This window comes from Felis catus, chromosome D1, assembly GCF_018350175.1.
Source record: "Felis catus isolate Fca126 chromosome D1, F.catus_Fca126_mat1.0, whole genome shotgun sequence".
Taxonomy (NCBI): domain Eukaryota; kingdom Metazoa; phylum Chordata; class Mammalia; order Carnivora; family Felidae; genus Felis; species Felis catus.
In genome coordinates, this window is record NC_058377.1 from 104,003,784 (window position 1) to 104,017,146 (window position 13,363).

General features: G+C 39.7%; 1 protein-coding gene and 1 long non-coding RNA gene across 2 annotated transcripts; one reads left to right on the plus strand and one right to left on the minus strand.

Annotated features, from left to right (window-relative positions):
• Positions 1–1,371, minus strand: LOC101100755 (olfactory receptor 10V1). The gene has a single exon (XM_045039346.1). It carries the CDS (start codon positions 1,369–1,371, stop codon positions 442–444), a length of 930 nt encoding a protein of 309 aa, XP_044895281.1. The 3' UTR covers positions 1–441.
• Positions 1,372–4,075: 2,704 nt separating this feature from the next.
• On the plus strand, positions 4,076–5,926 carry LOC123380621. The gene is made up of 2 exons (XR_006586637.1): positions 4,076–4,241; positions 5,644–5,926. It is a non-coding gene; the product is annotated as an uncharacterized LOC123380621 (long non-coding RNA).
• Positions 5,927–13,363: the final 7,437 nt, after the last annotated feature.

Below are 13,363 nucleotides of genomic sequence, written 5' to 3' on the forward strand. Positions count from 1 at the left end.
CATGACCTGAGCTGAAGTTGAGAGTCAGAGGCTCAACCAACTGAGCCACTCAGCCAGGCGGCCTGTCTTTAGATTTTTTAAATACCTGTGTTCTCATCCTGGGTATGTCTTTTGTTAGCCATTTTGGTTTCCTTTTCTAAAAAAAGGACAGTGGTACTTACTATGGGCTAAGTGAGATAACCCATGTAAAGTGCCCAGTATATAAAGTCCAATAAATGTTGATGTTCCTCCATCAATGCCCAGGACATGCTGCCCTCCATGACACAGCTTCATTTCAATTACACAGTAGTATTCTTTTCCTCTGGTGATCCTAGAATAGTGGGCCATATCTCAGTTTGCAAGGACATTCTTGGCTCATGCATGCTGTCACAGCGTAATTATTAATAGCATCCCGTCTTGCCCTCAAGTGTCTAATTTTGACAAGTCATGGGATCATCCTACCTAGAACTTCCTCAGCGCCTTCTGTAGGGCATCTTTCAGTTCCTTGTTCCGCATACTGTAGATCAAAGGGTTTAAAATGGGAGTGATGAAGGTGTAGACCACGGACACCACCCGGCCCATCTCAGGAGAGTAGCTGGAACTGGGAGACAAGTATATAAAGCTGGTGCAGCCATACTGCAGGAGGACCACTAAGATGTGCGAGGAGCAGGTGGAGAAGGCTCGGTGGCGCCCTTCTGTTGACCGGATCCGTAAAATGGCTGCCACGATGAAGACGTAGGAGATGGAGATTAATGAGAGCGGGACGCTTAGGACGATGAAGCTGACGATGTACAGGGCAGTCTTGTGAATGTGTGTGTCCGCACAGGCCAGGCGCATGACAGCAGGCATGTCACAGTAGAAGTGGTAGATCTCATTGTTGTTGCAGAATGGGAGACGGAAGATCAAAATAGTCAGTGGCAGGGACAGCAGGAACCCCAGCACCAGGGACCCTACCACCAGCTCCACACACAAGGGCCAGCTCATGACGTGGGTGTATCGTAGAGGGTAACAGATGGCTACAAACCGGTCATAAGCCATGACCGCAAGCAGGACACAATCAGCTCCACCCAGGAAGACAAAGAAAAACATTTGGGTCCCACAGCCAGGGATGGAAACAGGAGTCCTGCCCATTGAAAGAAGGTTCGCCAAGGCCAGTGGGGCAATGGAAGATGTATAGAAGATTTCCAGAACTGCCAGGTTCGCCAGGAAAAAGTACATGGGGATGTGGAGGGAGTGGTTGATCTGGACAATGACTGCAATTGTGGTGTTTCCGCTGAGGCTGATCAGGTACATCGTCAGGAAGGCCACAAAAATGCCTACTTGTACCTTAGGGTCAGCTGAGAATGGACGAAAGAAGAATTGTATCTTTGCAGTTTTATTTATTTCTTCCATGGGTAGTGTGCTGGATCTAGAAAAAGGAAAGATGACATGTGTCTCTAGGTACCTCACATTTAATGTGACGCAGTCACATTCCTCTGTTTAATGTTAGAGCACTTTCTGAGGGACCTCAGTGGTTATGGGCACCCTTTCATTTCAGAGCAAATCGTGAATATTATAATTTACACATATGCCACTCCTCTCATTTCCTCCTCTACCCTGAAGAGGAGGACTGAGAGATCCTCCATGGTGGCGATTTTGATGCTCTTTGCTTTGATTCTGGTACCTAGCACCATGCCTGATACAGGAAGCTTTCCAAGAAGTATTTACTGAATGAATGAATGAGTAAAGTCAGCTTAAAGTTCAGAGTTACAAAATGGATACAATAGGGTATTATCTCATCATGGGAAACTAAGCAAAAATGTTTTAGGAAAGTTTAATTGGATGTAGGTTATAATTTAAAGAGAATTGTGGTCCTGGTGTGCTGTGATATTACAGCACACACTGTAATTTAGCTCGACACCTAGAAACATTGATTCAGGCTGCTTTCTCTCCTTTATTCAATTTGTTCCTAAATGCTGATAGTTTGTCCTTCAAAAATTTCTCATATCTATTGCTTTGGTCCTTTTCTACTGCCCCAGTCATTTCTATCCATCATTATCTTACATTTGGGTTCTTGTGATAGCCTCCTATCTAATCTCCCATTTTCCTTCCTCTTCCCGTTATCATCCATTCTGTTCTCCATTATCACATTACCCACCTACTTAGTCATTTTCAGGCCTTCCCATTGCCTAAATGACCTTCATGCTCCTCTGCTGATGATTCCAGTGTCTCTTGGACTTGACTGTTTTAGGCTAATCCCACCATGGCCTCAATTATCCCTGTCATGTACTATGGAGTCTACTCATTGGCCTCTTCTCCATCATTCTTCTTTGTGCTTCACATACTTCTGTTCTCCTTCCAGTTAGAAATCTCATCATCTCTCTTTTGCCTAATCCAAATCCTGTTCAACTTTCAAATTCTAAGTCATGTTCTTCTTTTCATGGTCTTCCTAGGTCACTCCAGTTAAAAAAAAAAAAATCCCTCTCTCCTTTCCCTGAAATTCTATGTTTCTCTGAGTGTTATGATTTTAGTGCTAGTACACTGTCTTTTATTATATCCTATTCCAAATTATATTCTATGTTCCCTGAGGACAGAGGATGCGTCTTATGACAAATTGTCATTTATTCCATGTTAAGTGGTAGGCATGGTGGAAAATGATTTAGGTGTATTAGTTCACTTAGTCCACAAAGCCATTTTAAGAGGCCTGTACTATTATCCCATTTTACAGATGAAGACAGAGGCTTAAAGAGGTTAAGAAATGTTTTGAAGTCACACAGGTAGAAAGTGAGAGAGGAAGGATTTGAATATAGTCTATTTGACCACAAAAGTCTCGTGCTTGATTTTGGTTCATACCATACTGCCTCCTCCTATACTACTTTATATTTCCTAAATGGCTTTGTTATTTGATTATATTTTCATCCATAGGTAGAACTCTAGATGGTCAATGGTAAAAAGAGCACCTAAGATCCGAGAACAAAAATGTTAGATTACAGTATTTTCAGATTTGAAAAGCATAATTACAATCCAGACTGTTGTTATATTTAGTAAATGCTGCCCGTAACAATGTAACAAAAAGAATCTTTCTTTCTCTTATAAGGAGCAGGGAGAAAGGATTTGGTTAAAAACTATGATGTTTGGGTGAAGACGGAGGAGAGTGGTTTAATTCATCCTTCACGAGAGACAACATGGAAACAAAGAGAAGGTCTCCTGTGGCCCAGGCCCTGGAGTCCTGAGTGATGGCCAAAGGGTCTTCATAGGAGCCTGAAGTTTTAATATCCTGTCTTCTGGTGGCTAAGAGTCTAGTCCCAAAACCAACACAGTAGCTTTGTATTGAACCAAACCTATTCAGGTGAATACAAATGAATAACTCAATTCATAAGAAGGACACTAGAGATGGAAATTCCAAATGGTGCCTTCTGTTCATTTGTTTTTTCAGTTACCACCTCCTTGGGCACAGGAAGTCTTGGGTATAAATCCACCTAATCTCCTCAAAGCACTTGAGTCTAAATGCAATGTATAGGCTGCATTGGCTTCATTTCATTACAAGGTCTAGGAAAGGGAACAGGAAATCAAACAGAGAAATACTATGAAATCCAGGGTTCTGAATAAGAAATTCAAGTGCCACATTATCCAGTTTCTTATCTAACTATTCTCTTCATTTCTTTCTGCAAATTTCCCCACCCATGGTAGTCTCTTCATTGTGACAAGATAAAGATGTAAGTTAGGTTCTATCTGGAAGCTATATGAATTGTAGGTTATATGAAGTGCTTTCGTTATTGCAAAGAAGAAACCAAGTAGACACATTTCAAAAGATGGTCTTGATATTTCTTTCAGATACTCCTTCTATATGATGCCAAAATATTGAACCAAATGTTGGGCATCGTGCAAATAAATAACTGAAAGCTTTACTGACTATTCTTTATATAAATCCTGAGGGATAGTGGTGGTTATTTGTATCTATGCATGCTTCTGAAACCATATTCCGGGTGCCTGGGTGGCTCAGTCAGTTTAGCATCTGACTCTTGATTTCAGCTCAGGTCACTATCTCACAGTTTGTGGGTTTGGGCCCTGTGTTGGGTTCTGTGCTGGCAGCATGGAACCTGCTTGGGATTCTCTCTCTCCCCACCCTGCCCCGTCCCTCCCCTACTCATGCTTTTTCTCTCTCAAAAACAAATAAACAAACTTTAAAAAAAATGTGTATATTCTACAATCTACAGGGTACAAAGCTATGTCCAGGACAAAAATGAAGTCCCAGAATCAAGATGGTGCAGCTTTCTTAAAAGGTCAATTTTACCTTGAAAATTTTTGCACAATTATTTCATGTAAAAAAAAGTGGAGATAGTATACATAGAAGGAAGATCTGCATGAATTTTGGGAGATTAAAAACAAGATTTCTAGGAGATTTATTACTTGTGGCTGCTTGCCAAGTCCTTACGAATATAAATTGTCTCTCATGCTAATTAATTAGTACTTAAATAGAAAAGTTTTAGATGTACTGATTTAGACCATAGATTGGCTATTACCCAATGAAAAATAATTTTCCAGACTTCCCAAATATACAGTCTTGATTTGGAAAGTCTCCTCCCTTATTATTCAAAAGAAAACAACTCAAGTAGTAGTCACCATTTTCTAAGATAAGTGAGGCTCAGAGAAAACACTCAGGGGATAGCTAGTCTTTGGAAAGATGGTTTATCATCTCCTGAGACTGTTTACCATCAGACAATGAAGAACATGGCTCCACGAGTTCTCCACGAATTGTCCTTCATGTAATTCCTGTCCGGGTTGATTAGTGGCCATAAAAGGTCACAGATGCCCACAGAATCAGAGCTCTGGCACATTATCTGGTCCATCTCTTCCAAAGAGATTGCTTGACTTGTCCAAGCATTTTTTAATTCATCATTTAAACATGCAAGGCACTGCAGGGGATGCAAAGATGATTGGGATGTCATCTGTTCTGTGCAGTCATAGGGACAAGACTGTTGGCCAGATTTCCCCTTATTCTTGTTTTGTTTAAAACACTTTTGCATCCCCCCCCCTTGTCAGTTTCCTGCAATTAAAATTGTAGGCAATATTTAAAATAAGGGCTGAAAAGTTAGTTAAAAGGTGGTCTTTTCACTAAGTCAGTAAACTGCCTCTTTGGTTAGACAACTAGAACTTAGGAAAATGCGTATATAAAACAAGCATATAATTTGGGGGAGATGATCCTTCCAAGAAATATGTTACAGAGGAGGCTATGCTGGAATTGAATGACGTGCATTCAAATTCCAGCTTTCTACTTAATAGTTTTGTGATCTTGCTAAGTCACTTGCTCTCTCTAAGAGAGAGAATTCCATTTGCTCAGAATAACACCTCACTTTTTTACAAGAATGTTGTGAGGTGAAAATGGAACAATGTCCATAAAAGAACCTACTGGGATGCATGGCAGTGTATAAAGTATACTGATTCATTGATTCCTTCCATTATCTATCTTGAGACTGAGAAAGATTTAAATTGCTGGGTAGAATGCCTGGCAGGTGTATCTAATATTTTTTGGGAAATCTTTTACACACCTCTGGTTCCATTTCTAGTTTCCCATGTCACCTTATATTGCATAATTCCTCTTTGAATAGAATGAGCAGTGGCCACTGTCTCAGAAATAAGTTGTTACTATTAAAAGATAGCTTATACAAAATGTCTTGACTTCAGGTTTATCTGGCCTATTTGACCTACAATGGCATATCTCTTAGCACAAAGTTGGACTCACCTACAGAGGAAGATGAACTCTTAACTTGGGAGTTTTGATCGTAGGATGAACAGAGAAGGAAGAACAATGTTATAACCATCATTCACAGGACAAAAACCCTGTTTGAAGCATAGTGTTCGTGGTTTCTGGAGATACTCATACCAGCTGGAAGATCTATTCGTAATGATTCAAAGAAAATGTCCCAATGTCAGATGTACCAAACAAAAGATATATTTGTCCTTACAAGACATTATTGAATAACATTTTCTGTATGTCTGAATATATGTGAATTTCATATATGAACTTATGAAGTCATAAGTATCATTCATAAAATGAAATTCAGATTTCGTATCCATTTATATATCTCAAGAGATTAGATACCTAAAGAGACTCTACTCTGGAAGAGTCTTTTGTGAGAATTTTCTGGCAGCAGCATCTGGAAAGAAGAAATGCCAATGTGGTATTGCTTTACTCAAATATGTTGAATCATATGGAATTTGTTTCTGAAAACCAATAATGGTAGCATTTAGGCAATTTCACATGATTCAACATAATACTTTTACAAGCATATTTTGAATATGTCAAAGGAAATATTCAGGTATTTAACCAAAAGTTATTCTCCTACTGCATACCAATGGGCAACATTTATTGGGCACTCGTACACTGTGCTAATCATTTTTCAGGGATCATTTCACTTAAGTGGTCCTTCAGTGAATATTCAACAGATACCTTTATTGTACAAACTTTTTAGATGAACAAATTCAGGCTTCTGGGTTTGACGAACTTGCTCAGCTGTTAAATGGCAAAGTAGCACTTAATTCTTAGGTCAATCTGGAAGCAAGTCTAAGCTTCTACCATTCAAATAAACTGTACAGGGGCGCCTGGGTGGCTCAGTAGGTTAAGTGACCAACCCTTGATTTAGGCTTAGGTCATGATCTCATGGTCCGTGAGATCGAGCTCTGAATTGGGCTTCGTGTTAACAGTGCAGAGCATGCTTGGGATTCCCTCCCTCCCTCTCTCTGCCCCTCCCCATACTCTCCCCCCCCCCTCTCTCACACACAATAAATAAATAACCTTTAAAAATAAAAAAGAAAATGGAACTGTACATCACTGAGCAATGTACTATATGTGTAAGGCTGAATGTTATGTGTCTTAGAGAGACAAAATTTTTAATTTTTTAAAGTTTATTTATTTTGAGAGAGAGAGAGAGAGAGAGAGAGAGATCACAAGCAGGGGAGGGGAAGAGAGAGGGAGAGAGAGAATCCCAAGCAGGCTCCATGCTACCAGCATGGAGCCCAATGTGGGACTCAGTCCCACGACCATGAGATCACAACCTGAGCCAAAATCAAGACTTGGATGCTTAACCGACTGAACCACCCTGGTGCCCCCCAAAATTTTAAATTCCAATTGTCCACTGTCAACAAAACTATTTCATTGGAAAGTGATGTGTCACAAGACTTCCTCAGTTTATTACAAGTCAATGCTCAGTCCTCTAATTTGTAATCTCTCTCTTTTCCTTTTTGCTCCTCCTTTTCTTCCTCTTCACCCACTACCCATTTAATCAACAATATTTACCTTAATAAACCCTTTAAAAAACGTTTGTTAAGGCTCTACTTTATGTAAGGCATAGCTCAGGTGTCTGGGAAAAGGAGGAAACGTGTAGAGAATGAGAGAGGTCAGTGTTCAAAGAGTTCAAAATTGAATGAGAGCAGTAAAAACAGTAAAAGTCAAATTCACTTAAGTATTCTCATGAAAGGATAACATGCCGGGCACACAGGCATATCTCTGTGCAATAATGTCTTTTGAAAAATGCATCTAGGGGCGCCTGGGTGGCTCAGTCGGTTGGGCGGCCGACTTCGGCTCAGGTCACGATCTCGCGGTCCGTGAGTTCGAGCCCCGCGTCAGGCTCTGTGCTGACAGCTCAGAGCCTGGAGCCTGTTTCAGATTCTGTGTCTCCCTCTCTCTGACCCTCCCCCGTTCATGCTCTGTCTCTCTCTGTCTCAAAAATAAATAAACGTTAAAAAAAATTAAAAAAAATGCATCTAATTAGAATTACCTTTTAATGCATAAGGGGATTCTCAATGTGAAGGATCCTCCTTGTAACTCCTTTAATAATAGAAATGAATGTTTCCTAATTTTTCAGCTTCTGTAAGTTTGAAGTTTGGAGTGATGGATTTTTTTAAACTAGAGGAAGCCTTAAAAGTACTGACATCTGGATGTTTCAGTGCTAATTAGCGGTGAACTCTTAATCTGATCTAGAATATGATCCCTTAATCTTTTTGGACAGAAGCTCCTTCTTACCACTCAGCAATTTGAAGAGCATGGATTTTACGGTATGTATTCTTGAATTCCCCTGAAACTGTCGTGTGTAAAACATTGGTTCTTCTTAGGAACTGGACTTTGACTCTTTCTCTGAAAGGCTCCGTCTGTAGCTTCTCTACCCTGGCCAGTGTCTACCACAAGGCTTGGCTTTTACAAGCTAGAGATTTTCCTAATCTTCTCAAATCTGGAGTCTGGGAGGAGATTCTTACCTTATGCTGGACTCCTGTGGACTGTAAGCCATTGCAGATTTACTTGGATCCTTTGCCAAACACTGAGAACCCCAGGAATCTGCCCCTAGGTCCTTCTGTCCTCAGAGGATCCCCAGGCAGGTATGCTGATCACTTCTAGATTCATAGATCTGGCTGATTCAGGACACTAGGTTAAAACACTTCTCAAACTCAACCTGATTCCTATCTGATCAACTCTTAGCCTGAAGATATGTTCTACCCTGCCTTTTTCTTCTTTGTATAAAGTAACGTCTGGGCTTTACTTACTACATCTCTGTAGTCTAAAACTTACCTTTGAAGTTCCCCTGACATTCAGACTCGAAATTATCATCCAGTAAGGATATTGGTAACTAATCTGGCTAAAGTGACATTCTTGGTCCCCTGAGATGACTGAGGTGTGCCTGGGAAGCAGAAAGCAACAAGATTAAATACAGTGTTCCTTAAAAATTAAAATTGCATCAGGATTATTCCACTGGTACATCTTCCCTGAGGGTCATCTTTTAGTAACTTGTTGATAAGTTCAATGATGAAGTCGGTTGGGGAAAGAAAAATTATTATTTTCACTTGATTTACCTTGAAATCATGTTTTTAAAAAGAGCACTTCTACATGCAGCATTTTCTTTTCTTTTCTTTTTTTTAGTGGGGAGGGCATATTTTGCAATATCCTCTGCTCTCTTTGCTTCTGGAAAAGTAATTTCTCCTAATTTTACTTTATAGTTCTGATTTTTAAAAATAGCTTTTTTGCTTTAAAATTTTTTTAATATTTATTTATTTTTGAGAGAGAGAGACAGAGAATGAGCGGGAGAGGGGCAGAGAGAGAAGGAGACACAGAATTAGAAGCAGGCTGCAAGCTCCAAGCTGTCGGCACAGAGCCAGACTTGGGGCTTGAACTCAAGAACTGTGAGAGCATGACCTGACCCAAAGTCGGATGCTTAACCAACTGAGCCACCCAGGCAACCCTGCTTTTTTTTTTTTTTTTTAATGTTTATTTGTTTCTTTTTGTGTGAGAGAGTGCAAGGGGGGCTGGGGCCAAGAGGGAGGGGGACGGAGGACCCAAAGGAGGCTCTGTGCTGACAACAGCGAGCCTGATGCAGAGCTTGAACCCACCAACCGTGAGATCATGACTGGAGCCAGAAGTTGGATGCTCAACAGACTGAGCACCCAGGCGCCCCTTTATATCTCTGATTTTACTTCTTAGTCTGTTTTGCTGGCTTCTTCTCTTTTCCTAACTTCCCCTCAAGGTGGGTCTTGGTCCTAGGTCCTCTTTTCTTATTTTTTATTTATTTATTATTTATTTATTTATTTATTTATTTATTTATTTATTTATTTATTTATTTGCAAATGGTTCAGTTTCTTTAAGCTTTAAATACAGACAACAGGCTGATGACTCTCAAATGTGTTATTTCCAGCCAACCTCACCCCTGAACTCCAGACTTGTATATTCACTGTCTACTTGACATCTCTATTGCATCACTGATGAGTATCTACTGTTTCACATATCTAAAACCAGAGCCTCCACTCACCATCTACTTGGGTGTTGAACCATTCAAATCCTGACCTTAGTCTCTCAGTAATATTTGTTGAGATTAATGAATAATGATGCTTCATTCAAATTCATCCAAAGACATGGTTTTCTTTCAGTGTCCCCTGGAGAAATGAGGGACCATCTAGAGTTCTTTTTTTTATTTATTTTTATTTTTTATTTTTATTTAATTTATTTTTTTAATTTACATCCAAGTTAGTATATAGTGCAACAATGATTTCAGGAGTAGATTCCTTAATGCCCCTTTACCCATTTAGCCCATCCTCCCCTCCCACAACCCCGCCAGCAACCCTCTGTTTGTTCTCCATATTTAAGAGTCTCTTATGTTTTGTTCCCCTCCCTGTTTTTATATTATTTTTGCTTCCCTTCCCTTATGTTCATCTGTTTCGTATCTTAAAGTCCTCATATGAGTGAAGTCACATGCTATTTGTGTTTCTCTGGCTAATTTCGCTTGGCATAATACCCTCTAGTTCCATCCACGTAGTTGCAAATGGCAAGACTTCATTCTTTTTGATTGTTGAGTAATACTCCATTGTGTGTGTGTGTGTGTGTGTGTGTGTGTGTGTGTATATATATATATATATATATATATATATATGTATATATATATATGTGTGTGTGTGTGTGTGTGTGTATAGAACATGTATAGAACATGTATATATATACATCTTCTTAACCAACTGAGCCACCCAGGTGCCTCGTATACCACATCTTCTTTATTCATTCACCCATCGATAGACATCTGGGCTCTTTCCATACTTTGGCTATTGTTGATAGTGCTACTATAAACATTGGGATGCATATGCTCCTTTGAAACAGCATACCTGTATCCCTTGGATAAATACATAGTAGTGCAATTGATGGGTTGTAGGGTAGTTCTATTTTTAATTTTTTGAGGAAGCTCCATACTGTTTTCCAGAGTGGCTGCACCAGTTTGCATTCCCACCAGCAGTGCAAAAGAGATCCTCTTTCTCTGCATCCTTGCCAACGTCTGTTGTTGCCTGACTTGTTAATGTTAGCCATTCTGACAGGTATGAGGTGGTATCTCATTGTGGCTTTGATTTGTATTTACCTGAGGATGAGTGATGTGGAGCATTTTTTTCATGTGTCGGTTGGTCATCTGGATGTCTTCTTTGGAGAAGTGTCTATTCATGTCTTTTGCCCATTTCTTCACTGGATTACTTGTTTTTTGGGTATTGAGTTGGATAAGTTCTTTATAGATTTTGGATACTAACCCTTTATCTGATATGTCATTTGCAAATACCTTCTCCCATTCTGTCAGTTGCCTTTTGGTTTTGCTGATTGTTTCCTTCGCTGTGCAGAAGCTTTTTATTTTGATGAGGTCCCAATAGTTCACTTTTGCTTTTGTTTCCCTTGCCTCTGGAGACATGTTGAGTAAGAAGTTGCTGTGGCCAAGGTCAAAGAGGTTTTTGCCTGCTTTCTCCTCGAGGATTTTGATGGCTTCCTGTCTTAAATTTAGGTTTTTCATCCATTTTGAGTGTATTTTTGTGTCTGGTGTAAGAAAGTGGTCCAGGTTCATTCTTCTGCATGTCACTGTCCAGTTTTCCCAGCACCACTTGCTGAAGAGACTGTCTTTATTCCATTGAATATTCTTTCCTGTTTTGTCAAAGATTAGTTGGCCATACATTTGTGGTTCCATTTCTGGGTTCTCTATTCTGTTCCATTGATCTGAATGTCTGTTCTTGTGCCAGTACCATACTGTCTTGGTGATTACAGCTTTGTAATACAGCTTGAGGTCTGTAGAGCTCTTTTTTTAAAGGTCATTTATGACATTGTGGAATGAGAAGGGATTTAGAGGACATTAAATGGTTCCATCTCTAATCCCCATATCTCAAAAGGCCTTCAAGATTATTAATGGAGGGAGTGCCTGGGTGGCTCAGTCAGTTAAGCATCAGAGTTTGGCTCAGGTCACGATCTCATGGTCCGTGGGTTCGAGTCCCACATCAAGCTCTGTGCTGACAGCTTGGAGACTGGAGCCTGTTTCAGATTCTGTGTCTCCCTCTCCCTCTACCCCTCTCCCGCTCACACTGTGTCTCTCTCTGTCTTTCTCTTTCTCTCTCTCTCTCAAAAATAAACATTAAAAAAAGATTACTAATGGAGTTTCTAAGGTAATTTTAATATTTCGAAAGGCCTAACATGTCATACATTTTCCCGGGATAATTTTATATTATTATTATTATTGTTATTATTATTACTTGTGTTTTTGTTTATTTAGAAGATAGAGTTAGGTAGGTAGTAATTTTTAAAACATGGGGTTTGGAGGCAGTATATATAAGAATGGCTCAAAGAGTAAGTCTAAATTCAGACAGATTTGTTTTCAAACCTTGGCTCAGCCAAGGGCTGGATGTGTGCCTTTGGGTAAGTGAGTTAAACTTTCTAAGCCTTACTTACCTCACCTGCAAAGTGGGAATGATAGTACTGCTTCTCGCTCATAGAGTGGTTGCGGAGATTGAATGAGATAATGCACATGCAGTGTTTATCATGTTACCTAACCCTTTCTTAGCTTTAAAATCATGACGGTGGGGTTCATGGAGAAAACACTGTAAAATTCATGTGGTGCAGAGAATGTTGAGAGCTACTGATTTTATTCATCCTGACTTCCAGATAGCTATCCCTAATATTTTATGTCCCAGCTAAAATTGAACAATAAAAGTTGTATATATTTGAGGTATATAATGGGATGTTTTTAGACAGGTATACCTTGTGAAATGAAAACTACAATCAAGCCAATTCATGTATCCATCACCCCTTAGAGTCACTTTTTTCTTTTTGTGGTGAGAATACTTCATATCCACTCGCTTAGAAAAGTTCACATATACAATGCATTATTATTAGCTGTACTCACCATGTTGTACAGTGGGTCTCCAGAACCTATGCATCTTATAACTGGAAGCTTTGGCCAGCATCTCCCCATTTCCCACACTCCCCAACCCTTGGTAACCACCCTCTACTGGGTTTCTGTGAGTTCAATGTATTTTAGAGTCTACATATAAGTGTTATGATTCGGCATTTGTTTTTCTCTGTTTGGCTTATTTCACTTAGCAAAATCTCTAGGTTCATCCGTGTTGTCACAAATGGCAGCATTTTCTTCGTTCTCTTGCCTAATTACTCTGGCTAGGACTTCCAGTGTTACGTTCAATAGAAATGGCAAATAATAAATTTATGTGCAGAGCTACTGAAAAGTTATTTGATGTATTTCAACAGAGATTCTTTTTTTTAAGTTTATTTATTTATTTTGAGAGAGAGGGAGAAGGAGGGAGAGAGAGAGAGTGCATGAGTGGGGGAGGTGCTAGAGAGAGAGAGGGAGAGGATCCCAAGCAGGCTCTGTGCTGTCAGCATGGAGCCTGACACAGGGCTTGATCCCATGAATGGTGAGATCATGACCTGAGCTGACATCAAGAGTTGAACACTTAACCGATTGACCCACCCAGGTGCCCCTCAGCAGAGATTCTTTATAAAACCTCTGAGTGAAATGGGAATAGAAATAAACTGCTTAAATATATTATAGTTAATTTTTATCTATTCTGTAAATATTTACTGAGTGCTTATTGTGTGCCAGAAACTGGGAGT

Excerpts from the sequence above, each read along its gene's own strand:
- LOC101100755 (XM_045039346.1), bottom strand. The coding sequence starts at position 1,371 with ATGGAAGAAATAAATAAAACTGCAAAGATACAATTCTTCTTTCGTCCA.